Source organism: Melanaphis sacchari, unplaced genomic scaffold (genome assembly GCF_002803265.2).
Source record: "Melanaphis sacchari strain LSU unplaced genomic scaffold, SCAv2.0 Contig1_pilon_pilon, whole genome shotgun sequence".
NCBI classification, from domain to species: Eukaryota; Metazoa; Arthropoda; class Insecta; order Hemiptera; family Aphididae; genus Melanaphis; species Melanaphis sacchari.
In genome coordinates, this window is record NW_020270976.1 from 6,654,189 (window position 1) to 6,678,871 (window position 24,683).

Sequence of the window (24,683 nt, forward strand, 5' to 3'; positions counted from 1 at the left end):
GTCAAAAAAACCAGCGGACGATGCAGCCGCCTCGGCTGAGCCCAAAAAATGCGGTTTCTTCCGGAAGGCTGTTTTCCTGCGAATCAAGAAGAAGAAGGAAGTGGAAGAGACGGCCGTATGTTCGAGCATAGGTCTGATCGACGGTCACTCGAGCTGTTCGATGCCCGAGTCGTCGCAAGACGGCGGTGGAGGTGGTGGCGGCGGTGGCGGTCAGTCGAAGGCAGGCAACGGCAGCGGAAGTGGTGGCGGAAGTGTGGGTGGAAGCGGTGGCGAAGACAAGACCACCGCGTTCACGATCACTACGAATCACGATCACGGGGCTACGTCGACACACCAGCACCATCACCACCACCACCACCACCAACATCACCAACACCAACACCAGAATCAGCTCCAGCCCCCGGTGATCGAGGACGACGGACCCACCATCATGGACCCATCAGCCTCCCGGCATACGATCATCGAGATGAACGTGAACCGGGCATGCGCCGCGGCGCCCACCAGGCCAAAGACGAAGCGTGAGAAGAAAGAGTCGCTGGAAGCGAAACGCGAACGGAAAGCGGCCAAGACATTGGCCATCATCACTGGGGCGTTTGTCGTGTGCTGGCTGCCGTTCTTCATCATGGCTCTGGTCATGCCCCTGTGCCAGGGTTGCGTGATCAACGAGTACGTTTCCAGCTTCTTCCTGTGGTTGGGTTACTTCAATTCCACCCTGAACCCAATCATCTACACCGTTTTCAGTCCCGAGTTCCGGTTGGCATTCACCAAAATGATTTGCGGCACTACGTATAGGAGATAATAAAATGCGCACATAATTATTATTACTATTATTATGATTATTATTATTATTATTATTAATATTATTACATTAACAATAAGTATAATATACTAAATATCTGACGCCTTATTATTATATTGTTGTAATTCATGAGTATTGCGCGTTTCTTTTGTGTTGTACATGTGTAGGTTATAAGTTCTGTGTGGTGTATGTGCGTGCGTGTATGTGTGTGTGTGTGTGTGTGTTTCCGTGTGTATATTTGAATGCTTGGGACGTTATAGGCGATAAACGGCCATCGGTCTTTACGAGGTCCACAATGTCCACAGATGGTGACCGAGATTTACGCGATTCATTGTGACCAAGACTGAGCATAATACTGCTGTGGGGTGTCGTAAAATCCGTAGAACGATATTTCAGTCGATAATACACACACACATTTTACACGCTCACCCACCCTCACTCGCTTCGCTCGAGTGTTATGTCCCCGTTTTAATCCGTTCAAGACCATTATTATCATTATTATTATTATTTTACGGGAAGAAACGACATTATATTATTATTTACCTACACCATTGTTTCGCGACGTTATAACATAGCCATTGTCATGGCACGTAACATATACATTCGATAATGTCGGTAGAAAACTTTGTCCCGTTTAAAGGCCACAATGAAATGATGTATCAAAAAACATAGGCTTTATGTGTTTTCACTAAGACCTGTTAAAACAATTCCCGTTAAATGTTTTATATTTTTCACTTGAATACTCTTTAAATAGGTCTCGAAAAGTGAATACTCGTGCCAGGTTCCAATCAACGTTTAATGTATGAGTGACCGATGATTGGCCCGTTCAATTTTAGTGAATCATCAAATTAAATCTAATTAAATATATTAGTGACCCGACATTAGTATCGTTTATAACATAACAATATAGATAAATCATTTTATTAATTCACACGTGATAAAACGGGAAAATTACATTTTTTTTTTTATGATTTTCATTTGTATGTATAGAGCTTTTGCTATGCTGTTGCTGCTATTGCTGGAAATTGAAGTCGGCCGGTTCGACTACTATTCCGTTATTAAATTGTTTAAATTATAGTTATATAGGCTTTAAATACTCGCCCAGAGCGTTTTACTGTTAAACTATATATATATTATCCATATTTAATGGAAAATCATATGATCGGAATTTGTAAATACAACTAATTAACTCGCTACTATAGCTTGTCATTTTTTTTTTCATATAAAAATAATAATTGTACAATATTAAAGAAAAATTTACAAATGTGAAGTTAGTCAAAACGGATAAAGTAAAAACTAAAAAACAATGTTCAACAGTAAGATAAGTTGTTATTTGCTCAGGATATACTTAAAATTTATTTATTCACTGTGTAAATTATAATTTTGTTTATTAGTTACTTCCGGTCATGCCGATTTAATAATATGTTTTAATATCATTTCCGATTGTAAAATACAATAAAATTATATTGTGTTAAGTGTAAAGAAATAAATCAACTTAAACCGTTTTGACTTCCCACGCTGTAATATAAACTCAATTGTAAAGATTCTTGTCATTTAATTACCTATACTAAACATTTTTTCAATATTGTGTTGATTATATCAGATACCCTCTAGTGGTAAATTGTTAAACTGCTCTAAACTGTTTTGGTTTCTAGTCAGAAGTTATGATTTTTAAATTGCTACTTCAGTTTAGAGCAATTAAATTATGTTAAAAGTTTATATATTACATATTATTATCATTGTTATTATTAAGTTCGATATTCAAATAAAGTAGGTACATACACCTACATAAACCGAAAACCCTATTTATTGTTCTAACATAATATAATAACACATTATTATTATTATTTTAATTATTGATCCTGTTGTATTTCAATTTATTACTATTAAAATTACAATTTTTATTAACTAAAATAACATTAAACTAAACTATCATATTTTGTTGAAATGTTATATAAGTTATTTAAAAAAACAATTGAAATGTATGTTATACATTAAAATATAAAATAATAAACGAATTGATTACTAGAGGCTAGTAATATGTGTAAATTACAAATACAATATTATCCTAATATTACTTTTTAACATGTTATATAACGTCTATTAAACACTTGTTTACAATTGTTGGACTGTATAACCAATTATGTATTATTGAAAGTTAATGAATGTTATTTGTTAAATTTGTCATAGAACGCCTTCGTTTTTTAACGATTCAGCAAACTAATGTTACCTCTTAGTATTTTGAATTTAATCACACAATATTTATACTATTATTATTATATATATTTTTTTTTTTTTTTTTTGAGAGGTAACACATTTCAATATTATTCAAATTTCAGACAACAGATAATATTATGGTAAGTACCTATCTAAATTACTATAAAAATATACTCATAAAATAATAAAAACAAAACATATTCAAATAGTATGTTGGTGTGCTTACTGATTTTTATGCTCTTAGCGAAACGACGAATGTATTGGGTTTACAATAAATAGCATAAATGACTTTTTTTTAGTGTGTCTGTTAAAATTTTATCACGTTTTGAAGCAAAAAAAAATGTTTCAATCTTCATTTTTGATTATTATTCTTTGGTTGACAGTAGCAAATTAGGTATATAGTTGTGTTAATTATATTTTGTATATGTTAGTTAGCCTGATCTAGGGCTTGGAATGAAGCCGATGGACAGACAGGTCAGTAGTTTAGTTGAGTATATTTTATACAATGTAACAGTCAGTCAAAACGGAAAATAGTTCATAAAACAAAATAAAGAGCCGTGTGTATTATATTCTACGTGATTGAAGGTTTTTGTTTAGTGAAATACTTTCAGTTGGTACTTTTGGCGTCAAAAATAAATATTTTCACTGTTTTCTAAAGCTGGAAAAACTAAAAAAAAAATAATACTAAATTATTTACTTTATACTAAAATTATATTTTTATATGCGTTTTAAATTATCAACATTTTAATAAAATTGGATATTCAAACCTTTAATTTATTAGATTTTACTTTTACCTACTTCAAAATTATTCCTCAAATGATACTCGCTATTTTTCTGTACCTACTTAATTAAAAAATATTAATTGGTGAATCTTGAAAAATCCCACCAATATTAAATTACGATTTTTCTAAATAGAATTAATTTTTAAATATTTAGTCCAATCTAAAACTAATTATGAACATTTTAAAATAACGAGTTTTTTTATTTAATTTTTTTATAAAATATTTTAAGTATTTTTAAAAATTTTGTGTTTGTTTCATAAAAAAAAACCCGTTTTACCTGATAAACTAATTCATAGTAGATCTATCAATATCAAAATGATTTGTTTAATATTATTTTTTTTTTTTTATACATTTATGATAGTATTATGATAAGTATTCTTATTTATATATTATTTTCTTAAATTACAATAGTTAACAAAAATAATTGTTACTAGTCAACATTATTATGTTGAATATTTTGGTAACATAACACACAAAACATGCTTTACTGTAAGCTGTCAGATAATAGTTAAAATATGAAAAAAAATCTTTCAATCGATGTTTCCATAATAATAGCGTATTTTCGTCAACAGCTCGCAGAATATATTATACAGCTTTCCTGATATAGGTATACTTAAGAATAATATCTAAACAAAAAAATTGTAATTTTGTGCATCTTATACAACCTTCAAGACCACAAACAACACTGTCTTAATATTATATAAGTATTATTCATATTTTAATTTTTTTAACACGTGGTTTATACTATTATTTATTTATTTATTTTCATTTACTTTTGAGACTTAACATATATTTTGAACATACAATCTTAAATAAACACTAAGGAAACCCGAAACTGATATACTTTATTGTCATAAATCAAAACTATATCTTTAAAATATAAAAATGTGTAAAACATGAGAAAAATGTTTCATTGTTAGTAGTAGAAGCAACATAGTAGTAGTAGTAATAATAGTAGTAATAGTAGTAGCAGCAGTAGTATTAATAGACAATATTAATATATTGCATATATAATGCAAACAATGTTATTATTCATGAATCGTGAATCCCTAATTAATATTAACAGTGTAGTATAATATTCCCAAAGGCAAAGTTTTATTATCATGGTACCTATAATATGGTTTAATATTAAATTCTTAATAGGTAGTAAATTGTATTAAAATATCTTTATTTATCACTTAAATCGATAAAAAAAAAAAAAATTTAAATTGGTTTAAACCTTCTTATTAACACGAAAAAAAATAGCTTCCTATTTGTTTCGATCTTACAACTTATTTTTAACTTATAAACAACCTGGTTTGAAATAATGTATGGAGAGCAATATTTTTTATGTTGAAAATATACGGTAAGCAAAAAAAAAAAAAAAAACAAATTAATGTTAAACGTCCTCTTTATATAAAGCACTATAATTTAAATCCCAATACATAAAAATGTACAGAAAATAAAAATAACAAAATTTATATTTATTTTACTGACAGAAAAAAAAATGAAAAGGTTTACATAATATTAATGAATTATTTATTGGTTTAAAAATGCTCATACACTTACCAACTGGTAATTTATGATTGGCCTTTTTTTTTTAATTATCACACAAAAGGCCTATATTTTTACATTATAATATTTATAGGGACATTTAGTGAGCTATTTGTTATCGAAAAACTGTAGAATCAACATAGAATATACCTATTAAGTAAATGCTAATTGTATTTACCTAGTCTTATGCTCTTTTCGAAACAGTTTCAAATAATATAATAGCCTTAAATAAATATTGTACACATCGGACCGTTTGTTGTTAACTATTGCTAGAAACGATATTTCATACCTATCAGAAAGTCACAAATTAAGAAGTTAATAAAATACCGCCACTCAGTGTAGTTATTTTGGTAATAATATTAAAATATATCAATAGTAGTTTCAATTATTAATTCGGGGAAAATTAGTTTTTACTTAATTCAAAATATTTACTTCATATAAAATATTATAACAAAAATATTTTCTAAAAACAAAATGCAATGATAAGTGTTCCTCTTAGGTTTTTATTTTTAGGATTCTGAGTGAAGGGAGAAATATAGTGACTAAAATATATAATCTGATCAGATATCTGGTCCACATGCAACTATAACGCCGCCAGCGTAGATTTAACTCGATTGTATCGAACGCGGCGCTTGCAAACGTTATAATAACGTTATATTTGGAAAAAAAAAACGATTGAAAATTGTAAACATAATTATAACGGAAAACGATAAACATAAATAATTAAATAATACGAAACAAAACATAACGATTAAGAAAATATATGACATATCATCAAACAAAACATAACGCAAAAGGTTATATTATTTAGTATATAATTACAAAAAAAAAAAAAAAAATTTAATTTCCAATTATTTAATAGTTATAAATTATAAATTATATTAAAAATTTTAATTTTGAATGAATATCGATAAACGCAAAAATTGAATAACGCTTTAATTACGAATAACGATAAACTCAAAATTTGTATAATGTTTTAATTTTAAATAACATGTAAATTTTTTTTTTTTCAAATGCAAGCCCTGATCAAACGTGAAAAGTCTAATCCAAATGAGGCTGAACTGAAAGCAACAGCACTTAACTGAAATAGACTGATTAAAAAAAGATTATTATCTCAATCTGTTCTTATAATCGACACATCGGCTGATATAATTTCATTGATACCGAAATTATTTAGACTTACAAACAACGCTTTCAAGTCTATAACTCAACACTGTTTTCATACATTTCTGTAATTTTTTTTAACCATTCACCTATTCTAATAAAATTTAATTTAATAGTGTCGTATTAAAATAAACGAATTTTCAAACAAATCTCGTCATAATCATTTAGATTTTATTATTCTCAATTTTTAAATACTTGAAATATAATGTTAAATAGGTAAGTCCTTTTTTCAAATTAATGCTCGTAAAAAATTTAAAATGCCCAGAGTTGAAATTATTTACTCTATCTTAGTTACATCTACATACCCAATATGAATCACCCAGACGAACGATTTAAATGTGTTTACAAAAATAATAATGAAAACCCATTTTGTTATAAAATCAGAGGTTTTGTCATATAAAACCTTAAATCCAAATAACCGCGATTACGTTTAGTACACATAATTTATTTTGTAAAAATTAAAATCAAATTTAATTACAAAACTTTTATCATGGTGAATGTATTTTCTTTGTTTGTCTTTCGAACTTTTCGTCAAAACTTAGCACTTCAAATACCGACAACTGGTGAATACACTAAATCGACTTACAATGCATCAAATCATTGTAAATTATATAAATATATTAAACTGGCTACTGTCTGTCTACGTTAAAATAAATTGTTGTAATATGAACTATTCAAAAAAAAAAAATATATATATATATATATATATTTCAACGACCATTTTCTTTTTTTAATTTTACTTTAATAGTTTGAAAATGATATTATAAAAAACATTTTGCACCTGCGAATTGTATACGGCTAAATTATATCCTTCCTCGTTAAAACATACATTACATTATGGGCTTATAACGATATTATACCCTTGAATGTTTGATAGTTCAATTTATTAAAAGGTTCAGTTTTTTGGTAAAAAGTAAGTACAGAACACATTATTCATAGTGAGTTACGGCAGCCATGGAAAACAAATCTATTCTGATGCATTGTGACAGTCACATCAATTGAAAGTATTGGTTTAACATAATGATGACGAAATTTTTTCCATAAATTATTATAAATTAAGTTACGTTAGTTTTATTAACGATCATTAAAAATCATATGTATTTTTGAGTAGTTTATTTCTTAGTTGTAAAATTAATAATGTAGTTTATTTTTTTATTTTTTTTATTTTATCTTACCGTTGTTTACCGATATTATATTGTGTTTATAGATTATGACAACTATATTAAAACTGTACCTACTATTATAAAACAATAATATTTTAAAGTAAATAATGATTTTTACAAGATTGAGTGATAGGAATTTTATTTTAATAGTTTATATTTTATAATATACAATTATAAGTAAATATAATACAAAAGCAAATGAAAAAATTCTTTCACCACTGTAAAAATCGTAATATATTTAAAAAGATATTTTATGGGTGAGATTATCGTCCATCCATCAAAGTGATGTGCCACGATACATAACAAATGATGTAGCAAATAAAATGATAGATGCATGTCAAGTGTAAAAAAGAAGCATAAATAAAATGAATAGAAATATAACACATGCGTCTATGAAAATATTATAGACAATAACATATACCTATGCATATTATATAGTGGCACACTTCAATTTTATTTTTTTAAATTTTTTTTATTTTAAAATTTAATGCATAGCAATTACATAATTTCACGGTCCGTGTCCCCTTCCCAATTTATTATTTTGTCGATATAAGACACTTAATAATAATTTGTAATTACTACTTATCAGTAAACTAAATAGATTATAATATTTTTATTATTTGTGAATATTGTTAAATAATATTACATTGTATTCAATTAGGTGAAAAAATTATACTGTAATAATGAATAAAACTATCCTGCATCATACACGTATGCTGATATTTATTAGTTTAATCATAACAACTTTGTGCTCAACCACAACCATACATAATTTTTCGAAACAAATAATGAACTGCTACGTCCAATAAACAAAATTTAAAAGTATTACTTTAATCTAAATTTTAATGAAATAGTAAGAATGGTGTATTATATTACAATTTGCAGTACATATTATGTGATGCGTGTAAATATTGCAATGTGCACAAAATGCAAAATGACATTTCACGTGAAGTCAGTAATTATTTAAATGATTACAATGTAAATATCTTACCCCATTGTGTTTTACTGTAACTATCCCGTTTGTATACTGCCAATTTTTACACTAGTGAATAGTTTCAATTAAAAACCAATGTATACAAACCACGTTCAATGTAAATACCTTACTTTTTGAAGTCATTTTACCTTACGAAAATCAGTTTTAGATTCTGAGCGGAGAGAAAACTTGGTACTTTGAAGATTAAAAAGGTCAAAGGTAGGAAATTCCCATTACTTTTCTTAATAATTGTGAACGACTGACAAAAAACAACGAGGAAACGGCAACTATTTTTACGCAGCACCGGTTTTCCATAAAATCTAATTTGTTGTTATTCAGAATAAAATAACCATAAACATGCACAAAATATTTTCATTAAAATTTTCTAGAAATGGTTAAATTTTTAAAATATTATTGATCTTTTTGAACTACCTGTAAGTATTATTAGTACTTTGGCCTTTTAAATTGTATAATATTGTTAGTTCTTTGTTCTTATTTATATTGTTAAAATATTCGTTTTTCGGTCAAAAACCTCTTAAAATGCAACGCAAGGTTTCTTAACAGGTTTTCTTGTAGCAGTTACAAAATATCAAAATTATAGAGTTACAATTTTGTTTCATAAATATGTGAAGCCCGCTGGATTCGACATTGGATATTACTGAAAATCACGATCTTTCCTAATTAAATTTTGGTCATATTGCAATTTAAAAAAATATAAATTTAAATACAAAGCTTTTTCGTAGCAAACGTAACATAAATTAATTTTATTTTACAATTACCTTTTTATAACTTTTATACTAATTGTATGATCATTTCACCACGAACTTATACACAACATTCTATGGCTCACTAATATTAACTTTGAAATCGGATGCGACGAACTTGAAAAAATTCTGTTCAACATGCCAAATCAAAAACATTATAATTCTAATATAAATATTAAGTGTATTAAACATATTATATTATAATTCGAAATATACGCTAATCCACCAGTATTCATATTTTTATGTTACGATCATTTGGTACAACTTAAACAAATAATACATTAAAATAACCTACTCAATGACGAAGCACACTTAGAATTCACTACCTATAAGTATAGTTGACACGATAAAAAATATTCCCGATAATGCCAAAAACATGTCAAATGTGACAATATTTTCAGTTTTTTTTTTTTATAGCCATTTGTGTCTCCAAATTTTTGTATTCATTACATAAGTATTGATACATTATTTTATATATTAACAATTTTAAAATTTATTTTAAAATCCTACTATAGCACTTATTACATGATAGTAAAGTTAATAGTTATTCATCGTTAGGTACAGTAAATATTCTGAGAAGAAAAACCAATTGTTATGTACAAAATATACATATAAATTACACGCATGTTGTACATACAAATGTATGTACAACTTGGCTACAGATGAAACTTTTTTAAGTAGTTTTTAGATTCTGAAAAGAATAAGGAAAATATATATAAAAATAAAAATAGGTCATGAACAAATGTTTTGTTGATTATTCATTGTTAACATAACACTAGGAACGCATATTCATGCATGAATATACCTAGTATCATTGAGTATATATAGTATTTATACTCAATGCCAGTAAATAGCTTCCTGTATATTTAATCTATTCGCTTGTTATCATTTATACCGACGTATAGTTATACATTTCTCCTTGAGTTGCGTATAAACTTGTTGCTGATATCCTAAAAATCTTGATCAGTATTTTAATATAGAAATCCATCAAGAAATATAATTCATTATTATAAGTTCGTATTGTATGATTTATTAATTGATATTATCTTTCTGCGGAATCAATATCACATGTTATAATTTAACATCGAGATTTTTAATGTTTGAAATTATTTTAAATATTAAATAAAAATAAAATAAATGCTTATTTATTTTATAAATTGTATTCAATTTAAATTTAACTATTATTAACAGTTATAAAATATTTTTTAGATTAAATTGTTATTTAATACCTATAACTGTTAGTTCACCTATTTATTTTTGTGTTATTGAAAATCAAATGAATCATACTAGGACCTATCGATTTTATCGGTTTATAATCATAAAATATACATATCTCGATTAAAACCTAATTTTTCGCTTTTATAAAAGTACCTATAAGTGCTTTTTTTTAATTGAAATTAAGCAAAAATCGCGAATATTTAAATATGCCACTATTTAACGTTGTATACTTAAGCTGTAGGTCGTTCCATTTGTTTTCCGTGAATTTAAGTTCCCATCAAATTGTGTTCCCGGAAATTTCTCACCCCCATATAATATATACTATAGCGAGTTTCCTAGTTTTAATTTTTATAAGTTTAATTTCCGTTTGATTAAAATCGTATTTAATATCTAAATACTAAACTGAATTAAAATCTACAAAGTTATTCCTGAAGTTGCTCAAATATATCAATTGACTACACAAGAACAAAAATTTTACATGTCATATTTCATTCTAGGAAATTAAAATAATATTGGAGAGGTAGATATGAAATATGAATCACCCCGAATAAAGGTAGGTATCATTTTTTTTTTTTTTAAACCAACCCTAATTATAATGAGTTTTAATAATATATTATGATAGCAATGAATTATTGTCCATATTTAAATACTTGACATTAGATTTTCTTTTAAATTATATAGTAGATTAGTATCAGATTAATTATAGTTTGACAAGTTTACCTATCAAAATCAATTTGATCAAAACTTTTATTATATGACTTCAATCTATATGGAACATAATGAAAATAATAATGTATGGTCTTTATGTGTATTTATCTGGTACGTGTAAAGTTTGAAGATAATGGAACTTTTAATAGGTTTAATGTGCTTTAAAACATAGTATAAACACGTTAAAACAAAGTTGTAATTTAAGCCACCTCGTGATTTATTTTAAAAGGCTTGTGTGTGTGGTTCTAAAAACTTGATATACGATTACACATAACCCTATTACATTTAGTGGAATAATGTGCATTATCAAAAATAAGGAAAACTTTAATTTTCAAATATTTCTCTAACTCCTTCTTATTCTAGCTAAGTCTATATTATTAATACAAAAATAATCCACTCATTAGTTCATTTACAAGGTAGCGTTTAAAAGATTTAAATAAAATTAACTTATGCAAAATTAACTAGCTAATTTGTTTTAATATTCTAAAAATAACTCAATTAATTAATTATTTAACAAATTAATATCATATTATCAAGACGTAATTTAATCAAAGATTATAAAAATAATTAAACAATTTTATTTAAAGCAAGAAAAAAAATCAATATAATATTTTAATTATTAATTATCGTGGTAGGAAATATATACATATATATAGTGAATAAATTCACTCATGATCGTTTTTATAATCTCCACCATCTGTTGCTTTTGATAGATAAGATTTATTTATTTTTTTTTTTTTTTTAGTGTGCGTATTTTAAATGGCAAATACTATATATTATTTTATAATAGGTAGTTGATAAATATTTTTTTGTTATCTATTTCCCAGATTTTTTTTTATTGAATTTCAATAACCATTTTAAAAACGTTTTACATTTTGCCTTGACTCAAGCATTCAAACTATTTTTACAACTAAAAATATTGCAAACAAAGAAAATCATACATATTTTTAAACAGCTATAATTAAATTCTTTACATTTATTTAATAATTTAATATTAGCTTATTATTTTATAATATAAATAAATAAATACCATACCGTATTTACGGAAACTTATAAGACAATATTTTAATGAATGAAAAGACTGAAAATCTATCCTATAAAAAAGTCAGTGACTGCAATAAAGAATAATTTTGCTAGAAGTGTGACTCATTATTTTTCTTAATTTAATATAATTTTTAAAATTGCCTCAATGGGTTAACATAACTGAACATCCATTAAAAAGCAGTTATTAATCTCGAAATAGTTCTTGATGTCATTTCTTAGTAATATATAGTATTCCCAAGTGATCAACTATCTAGCTTCTAAGTGTAGTTATATGCCATATTTCTGATTTTTCATTTTAATATTATTTTATATATTTTGTTGAGTTTTTATAACAACATTTATTTAAACTTTCACTTAATTAGTATTATGAATATCAGTTAGAAAGGACCACAATTTTACTCTTTAAATGGCAATTATAGGTACTTTTTAACAATTTGTATGAAATGCATTGGACAATAAGGTATCAATATGACAATATTCAGTAAATTTTTCATGGCTCGTATCAATACAAAGATTGGTGTTTTTCCATTAGCTTTATTTTTATGAAATCATCAACAGTACATTGTGTAGTTCATATGTATTTATACTTTCTTTTTTTTATTATTTCTACTAATTACAACACATACATAATGTGGATTATTAAAAAAAAAAAAAAATACTTATTTAATAATAAATAAATAGTATTAATTCTTATTACGAAATATATATTTAAAGAACATTTTACTTTGGTTAAAATATTAAGAGAATCACAAAGTTTTGTATATATATTATAAAATATAGTTCATAATATTAAGATACATTAAAGGATTGTCAAAACCAGGTACCTACGGTTAAATTGTTTTATTGTGTGAAACTTCCTTAGTGCTTTTCAAACATATATATTTATTAATTGAACCGATAACCTCTAAGCAGTGCCAGTCATACGGGCACACTCATAAATATTGTTACTTTAACGTTAATAAAAACTGTAGCTACCAGTGGCACATTTAAGGGCGTAGACTTCGGTCATAGACCTCCCTCCCTTGGCTAGTTTAATAGTATTAAATTTGTTTATCAAAGAATATCAACATTTCGATAAAGATTTGGTAATTTGTTTTCAACACAACTACGTTGAACACGATGTGGATAAAATCACCAATTTTCGATAACGGATATTATAGCAGTTGAAAGTTAGTCACATATTCTGATAAAAACACGGCAACAAAAGCTAATCAACCACTTTTAACTTAATGGACTAGAAAATTTAATGATAGCTTGGCTATATTTAATGAACTTTTTCAATATACCAAACATCTAAGTATTTGCTTGCAGAAAAAAGTATTGATTTATAATCAATATAAGCCATCAATCATACACATATTATTGTAAAAAAGTTTATAATTATTCAAAAAAATGTAGAAACTATCTTCAATGGTTATTTAAAGAAATATTATAAAAATTAAGATATAGTTAAAAACATCGAGATTCCAAAACTAGTTGAGAGACGAAAGCCGGTGTAAAACAATATTCAAATAATGAACACATCTAAAGGGTATTATAAATTAAGCATATTACGTATTACATATTATATTATAATCTTATAACTTACAAGCGTATTACTCAATTCTTCATGTATAGATTAACATAAATAGTTAACCAATTTTAGATTATATTGTATTATTTTATTTTAATACTACTACAAATATCTATAATTGCAATTTGCAATAAATGATAAGTTTTTTAAATCAAAATATTATATTAACCAATACATGTAAAGTAAACCTCTTTTTTGTTCTAGATTAAAACGAATTCTAACCTATCCAAATTTGTTACACCCATAATTGTCAAAAAGTTAATTTTTTAAATTAAAAAATTCTCTCAATCTTAAAATATACCTTTGTAATATAGTACCATAAAATTGTTACGTGATTCTAAATTTGAAAGATCAGTCTTAATTTCATACCCAACATTAACACGTTATATAATAACTTTCAATTCCAGAATTAACATATACTTTATAAAGATTAACAAAATGAGCAAATGTACAAAATCTAAACTTAAAATAAATAGAAACTATATAGGTAATGCTATATATATATATATATTATTATTTTTATCCAAACTAAAATGGATTATTATTATTTGTTCCATTTACAGTTGAACTACTTATCCGAAATTCCAATCCAGTGAAAAATGTAGTTTCTATCAGGAAGAACCCTCACATGTCTCTTGAGACTTAATGATCAATTCCCTTATTTTTATCTTTGAACTTTAGTATGTTAGCTATAACGTTGAGGATTCTCTCAAACGTATTCAAATTTCAACGTGTATGTTGTATATTTTTAAGTTTAAGACAGTTGGTACCTGTACAGAAATATTTTAAAACTGATAGTTTGTTATGTTATAATATAATTATTTTTATGTAAATATAAAACTCATGTTTTAAGATTTTTAACTAAGTATTTTTCTATTTAAAACTGAAATTTAACAATTCATTTACTAATGAATGATAGTAATTTACAATTGTATATATATATAATATGTAAAGTTAATCTAATTTTAGTTCTTTCATTTATTTTGTTCCACAGTTTTCTCAAAATTAATCTAATTTAACCTTAATACAAATATCTGTTGTGGGTACTGGGTATCAAATTATTTATCAGTAATTATTTATTTATAATGATTAATTACCAATGATACACCACTATTTTTCCTCTATCCTAATAGTAAGTCAATAAATAATAAAATACCTATCTTAAAAATATTATATTTTCAAATGATTTATAAGTTTTTTACCAACACTAAAATATCAAAACTGAAAACAAGTAGACCGATATTTAAATCATAGTTTTATAAATAAAACATTAAAATAAAAGTTTATGATTGAAAACAAACGTAAAATTTCATTGAAATTTAAGAGTATTACGGAACAGTTCGTTTAAAGAGCACTAGATAGAGCAACTGATTTAATGAATCAATAAAATTATATTATTCATGATTTTCATTAGCTGATTATTGTTTACAAAAAACAGTAAAATTATGGAATAATATATTTAAAGCTAATAAAATTCGGAAGTATAAATAATGTAAATATTTTGTTAACAAGAATGGTATTGATTTTACAATTACAATTGAGTGTATGTATTTATTTTATTGCTACCTTTTGGATCAATATACATGATTCAATTAGGAATAGTTTCTGATAACAAATTGTAGATCTAGTTATACTTTTACAAGTCAAAAGTAAGAAATTCCCAACATTTTTCAACAATTTTTATGAAATCCTTGTATTTGAAAAAACCGATTTTGTTAATTTTGTGTAACTCAAAAACAAATAATTAAAAGTATTTAAAATTTCAACCAAATATGTATGTAAATATTTTCTATACTTACTAAAGTATTAAAATGTTTTGACCTTTTTGAGTTATTCGTAAGCATGAGAAATGATCGGTTATTTTTAGTTTTTTTTTTTCAATTATTTTCGATAAAAATCTGATTCACTTAGTATAAACATTTAATAACAAAAACGTGTACATGATAATAATCAGTGAAAATATAGTTGAAATAGATCATTCGCATAGGAAACCAATGTTGGCGAACTTCGGTGCAAAGCTTTTACAGTGTTAGCCTTTGTTCCGGTGCCACCACTATCCCCAAAACCTCCTATTTTAGGGCTACCACCTCCACCCACTGCACAAGCTGACAGTATACCATCTTTCCTGTCGTCGTTCCGAATATAATACAACGATATCAAAAACTTAATGTCACTTAAATACAAATAACAGTGGGAATATTTGAATTCAACGTAGTTGCTGAGACAGCTAGGCGAGAATATGGTCGATAAAGTGCTTTCGCTGGATTAATTTTGAATGGCATTCAAATTACACACTTGACAGTTGACACGCGTCAACTTTTAAGCAAGAACAAATTTTCAAATTTTCAAAAATAATAATAATACGTGATAAATTTTAAAATTAAAATTAAACTTACTGATGTTTTCATTGTTGTGCAGAGACAGTATTATTCAATTTTTTATAAATATAAAAATGAATACTTGGAATTTGGCATGAGAAAAAATTGCTGGTTGTTGAGACTCGGGTGCTATTCTCACTGATGAATGACGCTTAAATTAAATTAGAAATCTTCCCCTTTGTACACTATGTTATATATGTTCCTAATTTCTGTCTTATCAGTAAATTGTTTTCATGTCTTGTGTACTTCTAGTAAATACAATATTTATTAGACATTGTGATATAATATATACATTATGATAACACTAATATAAAGAATGTTTCACGAATTTAATAAAATACTTAAACTCCCCCTCTATTCAGTCTATTCTGCAATATTCTGGACGCGCCACAGTTAATATAAAGTATTATTTTTATCAAACGGTCTAATACAGAGTGATAGTTTAGTGATATAGGAGTAACAATAATGTTTAAAAAGAAATTCGGAATGTGTAAAACATATGTATGTGTGTGTGTGTATGCGTTTACATAAATGCACAGTCCCTGAAATGCTGCTAAAAGAGAAACAGAGACGAGATTTAAGTCATCCCAAGAGGATAATAATATTAAGACTTAATGACTACGCGTGAGTGGTTTTCCCGCAGACGTCATGTGGCGGCAATATTTATGCGTGGATGGTAAATAATTCAATTTATTTAAAGACGTTTTATTATAAGGCGCATGCACCATTTTGTTTTCGTCGTTGTCGTAATTAGGTAAAACCGAGTATACGAGATAACGACACGGCACAATTTTCTTGCCTTCATTAAAGAAAATACTCGAACTAAAAAAAATAATAGACACGAAATATGAACGGAAGGAAAAATATGTACAGGCGAATCAAATTATATATTTATGTTAATGATGATCAGAATAAAATATTAATTATATAGATCTCTCAGCTTATTCATTTCTTCAAGGATAATTCAAATCTTATGGTATAGGTATCTCAGTCATAAACAAACTTCAACTAAAATTTTTTAAATTTAGGAAGCACCGAAACGGGTAAAAATTAGCTTCAATATAGAATAATAACTGTTATCAAATCATACAGAACGTAAAATTTCAGAAGACACCGAGTTGATGTCACGAGTTTAATGATCAGCATTTAATAAACGCTATTCGTATATTAAATTATCTCATATAAATTACATCCATTAGTGTATTGCGTGTCTGTATCTCTAAAGCGAGACAGTTTTAACTTGATAATCTATTTATGCTTCGCAACGGTCAATGCGTAAAAATCTACATATTTAATGGCAAATGATAAACGATGACAAAGTATTATCGCAGTAGACGATGAAAAACAAATCGATACTTAATAATTACCGTTATTAATAAAATATTACAGGTAGACATGTTTTTAAAACAGCGGCAATTCTATTGCAAATGTTCGTATTTATACCTCAGATGGGCGTCAGATAGACGCTTTGGCTTAACGGCATGTCGCACACATAAGAAAAACCGTGCAAATGTAGGTACAATATACATACATACCTGTGACATGTACAAGCGAATGACCGTCCTAACCGATGGATCTAGGATTACTGCTGCCAACGAACGACTTGAGACACACTTCGCATTGATATGGTTTCTCTCCCGTATCAGTCCGCTTTTAAACCGTAAGATTACCATTTTGAAAAAATAACTTTTTAGTTGTTGTACACATTATATGGGTATAGTATTTTGTTCACGCTCGTTCTCCAGCTATCATTAAGATCTCTCATTTCATTACCATTAGTTCAGCTTGATATAAAAGTAAAACAGGGGTATGGTGTGGCTTAATGTTTCGATGCAGTCACTGATTAGCATTGCAATTAAACACCATCTGGCATTGCTAATTCCTGGATGAATAACCACCCGCGAGTTTTTAGCGATGAAGCCATGTACTACGTATTTACAATACATATCATGAAAAACTTACTGTAATGAAAAAAAATAAATAAATAGAAATTTAATATTTTCAGTACATTTTTGTATCAGTTATCAAGCTGTATAATTTTTTACCTAGTGCTACATTCTATGTACGTGTGCTAAAATGCAAGTCAAGTCCCGCTGGGTGGGCTACCTTGATAATTATTTGTATGTATTTTAAATTTATCAATCATGGCCGCAGCGCCATCATATCCTTGACTGACTTAATATTAAATGTAAATTCAAAGTAATGATAAACAATAGTTTATTCTAATTTAAAAATTAATCGCGCGCAGTGTCTACCAATAATCCCCATACCCGTATGTAATATCAGTAGCGGTTTTATTGTAGATCACTATACACTCTTGCCATGTATAAATACGTAGTAACTAGTAGATTAGTGGGTAGTGGGTACCTAAGTCTAATAGTCATCGTAAGGGCAGAACCTTTATTCGATTAGAATTTATATTCAGTAGTCGCGTTTTTCTTCATATTATTTGAAGAATTATAGAATATAAGAATTAATATAAAAATAATAAGATAAATATAAAATATATTAATATAATATTAATTATATTAATATTTATATTAATATAATATAAATATTCTTATATAAAATATAAGAATTTATTTTTATTTAAGTCCTCGGTAAGATAATAATTTTACAGATGTAACTATGACAACTAAATACTTCATTGTTTTGAATATTTTAGTTTCAGTTCTGCTGGTTAATTGAATATTTAGTGTACTTACATACATATCGACTTATTATCTGTATATTACTAAATGCCATTTTTTTTAAATTTATTAATTCAAAAGACAAAAAAAAATTGTTTCTCTGTATTTTTACAGCATATCTACTTCATGGTTTTAAGTGCATAAGTGCTTGTATATATATATATATATATATATTTTATGACAATATTTTCTTTGCTTTAACTTTTAGTTATAATAGTTGACAAAACATAAAACGTTTAATAAAAAAAAAAAAATTATATGTATAGGAGTACAGTATTATGTACAGCCACAGCGCATACGATCATTTTTCATGTACCTATCAACGGAAAAAATAAATTTGTGTGTGCTTTTCACTCTCAGCGCTTGTCAAGAGCCGTCTCTGTGTAAGACCTATAGTAGATCAAAGGCCACTGATATTCTTGCTGATGTGATAATGTGATAATAATTTGCATTGCACAATATACAATATGCCTTCTCCAACTCCAATTGCACTTAATAATAGTACCAATACATCTTTAAAATATCAGTTTTCACAATAAATCAGCATTCAAACAAGCAAATTCAACTTAAAGTCGACTTTAAATAATTTTTCACCCGATTTAATACAATAAGGAAAACTTCCATAAGAAATTCATTAAAATTGCATTACAAATACATCCCAAGGATTATATTTTTCTCGTAATTTTTAAATAATATTTCATTGAACTAATTGTATTTAAGTATTATATAATAATAACAGTTAAAAAGTTAAATAACTTTCAAGTTTCAACTCAATTATAAAAGTTGTGATTATAATAATTATACTAATATAATATAGTTTAATAATATACTATTCATGTCTCATATGTCTCGTAAACCGAACATCTCGACAGCGTCATACGTGTTTTACTATCCAGCTATCTCGTTTGATATACTTTACGATAAAAATCGATTAGTTAACCGTACATCTTAGTTATATTATTGCTAATTGATTACCTATACAAATATACAATATTATCTATTATATATTTTAAAACAGAAATATTTGTACAATATTTGAAAATTAGATGTTACAACAGTAAATTTGAAAATGTACAAATATTAAGATCAAAGTTAGAAAACAACTAGCACTTTTGGGTATACATCTTTTTTTTAGTTCTATTGTTAAATAATATTGATGCGCAAATTATGTAAGACCTTTTAAACAGCTGATGTGCAAATAATGTATAACCCAAAAATCGAGCGATACGCAACTGTCTTACAAAAAAGGTCAAAATTAACAATAGCGATGCGCAAACGACAACCGGCGTAGTATATTCAATATTTTTGTCTATTCTACATAAAAAATTATTTTAATAAGACACGCATAATCTTTTTATTTAAATTGTCTACATTTTTTTTATAATATAGTTAAGATCAGAACCATACCAAGAATTTAAAAATATTTTCAAAAAATATTGAAATACTATATGTATAATGCTAAAGTACGTGTTAAAATAATATTTTAATATAGTTTTAAAATAAAAAATTATAGTGTGTTAAAATTAGAAACAGTTTTAATTCCATATTACTAAAACGTTACTGATGGACGATGGTTGATAAAATATATATTTTAATTAATTCCTTTATTATCTTATTAAATGTTTTACTTTTCATCCTTAATATTACATCTATTATATGCAGCTACAGTTTGACATGAACAATCAACAGTTCTCAATGTACAGACAGCCGATGGATACAGTTTATTTTCAAAACAAATACTTATTAGAAATAAAAAAGTATTTAATTACTATGAAATGAAAATTTAAAAACAAACTATGCTTAATAATATACGACTATACGAGTACAATACTAATGTAGAGGAATACTATCTTTAATCATTTTTTTTTTTTTTTTTTTATCAATACAATAATTGATTTCTATAAAAAATAAATATAAATACCACTACAAAAATTGATGTCATATTAAACAGTTTATATTGTTTTAATTTATTTTTTTAATCTATCGTTACTCCGATAGTTAATTTCTAAACGTTTCTACTCTCTAAAATAAGGGCGCAAATAAATTGTCTTTTAGCAGTCTACTCTAATAGTCTTTATACATAAACTTTTCAAAACAATTTCTTTACCAACTAACTTACACTTCGATACTCGCAAATAGACCTACTTATAATTAACTCAAATTTAACAAAATCATTGTTTAATATAACTACTTAAGATCATTAAAAAGTTTATAATAGGTTTACCTAAACAATAAACATTCTTATTCAAATCGTGCATATTACCACTAACACATATTGTTACCACAATACGTATATTATATAATATTATATTTATCAATGACGTGCCTGCTTTAAAAACCACGTATTATCTTATTTACGATCACGGTGTTTGTATCGTTTATAATGCGTCTTATTTTTATATTATGACTTTAACCTTGATTATTATGCATTTATTATTGTAAGAAATAATAAGAATATAATATCTTATATTCTCTTAATTCGTGATATCTATCGCTTTTAAACCAATAGTTTATTCCCGTATTTTTTATCTAATTTATGCGACTTACTTTTCATTTTTTTAAAGTTTTAAAGATTTCCGATACTACTTTATTATCTCCAGTTTCTTTTCCAATTTTAAGCGCTTCTAATACGAAGCAAACTTTTACTTTCAACCTTTGTTTCACAGTTTTATACCTTAACCTACCTATGTACATTGTTCTACAATCTAGAAAACCATATTTATATTTTGCAGGTAAAACCATACTCGGTGGTACATTAAAACACTTTTTTTAACTTATAAGCTATCTTCTACTCTTGTCCGCATTACGTTCGATATTGTATCGAAAATCCACCATAAATCACTATGATATAATGAATTATTTTTCACACTATGTACCTGGTAGGTCATATCTATCATTCAATTACAGTGACCTAAATCAAATGGTCCGTTAGGAAACTTGCCTGTGAATTATTATACTTATAATTTTGGTGAGTTTTTTTCCATTCCGTTTGCCTTTTACCTTCATCTCTCCACCCACCAATCGTCCGAACGAAGTATAATGTTATACTATTTACACGCTGGAGACAGGTGTCTACCCTCTCATCACCACGAACATCCCTATATATCGCATATATACATCATCCTTTAGTTACTAGAGCGTGTACACACAATAATACAAATAATACCTTTACATGTAATATGCAATAAATATTGTTATGTACCTATAGCATTTCACGCGTTAACTCGGCGAAGGTTGCAGGTAATATACCTCGTAGAAAAACAGATCCGTCAATAACTCAATATAGCAATGGGGTTGCAGAACATATACATCGGGTGTGGTCAGGGTGCGGTGCGCCAAGGGCGACGGAGGACAAAGCGATGACGTAAATGCACGCTGGAAGGATAGCCTTATATATATATATATATATATATATAGGGAGAGAGAGAGAAAAAGAGAAAGAGAGAGGGAGAGAAAGGAGAATGAAAGTAGGGGAGTGAGGCGCTGACGAGAGAGCCGTAGCGGAGAGGTGAAGGAGAAAATAGGCTTATGGTGCGTAAGAGGAGAGGGGCTGCTACCGGGGAACGTGTTGCTACAGTATAATGATCACGGCCTCAGCAACCCGGCCACTGCAATATATACGTCGTCGTCGGCGTTGTCGCCACCACCACCGAGCGTACAGTCCACCGCAGGAGCTTTTCTTTTTCATTTTCCGCGTCTGATTATAATATGTATTTACGTATTTCAGATACCGCGCGCGTTTAGACGACAATAATACACTATATATATATATATATATATATATATATCATATATATGTATACGTAGGTACACACTCAGCTATACATAATACCCGAGCGTATAGTTGTAATAATAACGAAATATAATTTAATATCGCGGCGCGAGAAAGGATAGACAGCTGGCATGAACGTGATATTTTACCGTTAAAAAAGGATAAATCCATCATAACACGCTTACATTGTATAAACATACGAAGGTGGAAAAAACCGACGACGGTGGATTTGTCATCAAATATAGCGAGCGGGAGAGTGGGAAAGCCCTTCCCCCCTCCCTATTCCCCTCGCCGACCCGAAAGCGACCGCCGTTGTAGGCTTAGTATATGTAGTGTTTTACCGTCGCAGTGTGTGTGTGTGTATGTGTGTGTGTGTGTGTGTGTGTGTATAATATTTATGTAGATTTGTGTGTGTGTCTGTCTGGTACACGCGCGATCTGGGTCAGTGAGTCACGCGCACGATTGCGATAGGGCGTGCAGCGGTAGCTGGCTATACGATAACGACGGCAACAGCGACGCACCACCGGTAGCAGCGGCGGCGGCGGCGACGACTACGGATTTGTTTTGCCTATGGTTTATTTTTCTACCGTCCTTAGCCGGTTAATACGATCGTAACAATCAACGAGCGCGGACGAATCGCATCGATCACTATAATATCTTTGACAGTGCACAATAATATCATTTTCTAATACGCACGTCGATTGATTGCACGCGAGATGACCAGCGTTTCGGAGATACTGTCGTACGACAAGTCGGACCAAGACGATTACTATCAAATGTTGGGATGCGATCAGACGTCTACGGTGAGCCGATTGTGCTAATAGTTATTCGTATTACACTAAAATAATTTATTGATTCGTTTTGTACGCAACAATAATTATAAAGAGTCCTTGTGTCTCTGCGTTTTGTGAGATAAAGGACTATTGATGCATTATTGTTATGATTATAATTGTCTGTGACAATAATTATAGGTACCGTGTGTGTATATAATATATATATATATAAGTTTATAATACTGTAAGTACTGCAGTAAACTGACCGCGCAACTTTTTCCAAAATATAAGAATTATTATTAAGCCCCACCATACACCATCGAGTGTAGGGATGACGCACGATGATATAACGTGCAAACCCCACTATTGGAGTATAAATACCGTATCGAGTGCGGATTGCGTGCTTGTCAAAATATGATATAACATCTCATCACTTACGATCACAGCACACATTAACACACGTGATGTAACATGTACACGCGGGATGGTTCACCAAAAAATGATCACCTCCATTTATACTTAAATATCACGTTTATTCAAATTCTAATTTATGGCATTTTCAAGTACTCTTAATGAACATATTTACAAATATTTAGATTTTTTATTCCATTCAAATATTATTCTGCAGTGACAAGAGCTACAAAGTTCTTTTTTTATATGGATCTCCGCCATTTCTTACTGTTGATTGTTAATCAGAAGTTTTTTGTTTTTTTTTTATATTTACGAATTCAAATCTAAATTCAATATTCTGAATTATTAAACTTTATGTATAGGTACTAAGGATAATAGTCTTTATAAATAATGAATAATGATCTTACTTAAAATATAAAATAGATATAATATTTATATTTCATTGTAGATACCTACTATAATATTATATATGAACAATATTTATAAATTATAAAGTTTTTACAAATTTATATTAATTATTACTATCATTTTTCAATCATAATTCTAAATCTATTATCATGGACTATTGTAATCTTTAGTACTTTAAGTTTAATTACTCGGAAAATACTCGTTAAAATCATTTTCTTAGCAGTAAACAATAAAAAACAATTGCTCGTTTCAAAAATAAAGTTTGTATCATTAAAGTACAATCCTAAAATAGTACACATAAACAAATCTAAAT

General features: G+C 27.7%; 2 protein-coding genes and 1 long non-coding RNA gene across 4 annotated transcripts in view; 2 read left to right on the forward strand and 1 right to left on the reverse strand.

The window, feature by feature from the left end:
* LOC112593306 (5-hydroxytryptamine receptor) overlaps nt 1–2,656 on the forward strand; it is a 194,144-nt gene extending 191,488 nt beyond the window's left edge. The window contains exon 7 of one of the 2 annotated variants that reach the window (XM_025337689.1): nt 1–2,656. In XM_025337689.1, the coding sequence (XP_025193474.1) occupies nt 1–799 (799 nt within the window). In that variant the 3' untranslated portion in view covers nt 800–2,656. The other variant, XM_025337688.1, reaches the window with a different exon arrangement.
* The window catches only part of LOC112593308, a 24,421-nt gene continuing 436 nt past the window's right edge, over nt 699–24,683 (reverse strand). The window contains exons 2-3 of the long non-coding RNA XR_003114594.1: nt 17,852–18,277; nt 699–782 (exon numbers count right to left, since the gene is read on the reverse strand). This is a non-coding gene — a long non-coding RNA (uncharacterized LOC112593308). The remainder of the gene's footprint in view (nt 783–17,851; nt 18,278–24,683) is intronic.
* Nucleotides 23,228–24,683, forward strand: part of LOC112593307 (J domain-containing protein) — an 11,417-nt gene continuing 9,961 nt past the window's right edge. The window contains exon 1 of the mRNA XM_025337690.1: nt 23,228–23,581. Within this exon, the coding sequence (XP_025193475.1) occupies nt 23,495–23,581 (87 nt within the window). The 5' untranslated portion in view covers nt 23,228–23,494. The remainder of the gene's footprint in view (nt 23,582–24,683) is intronic.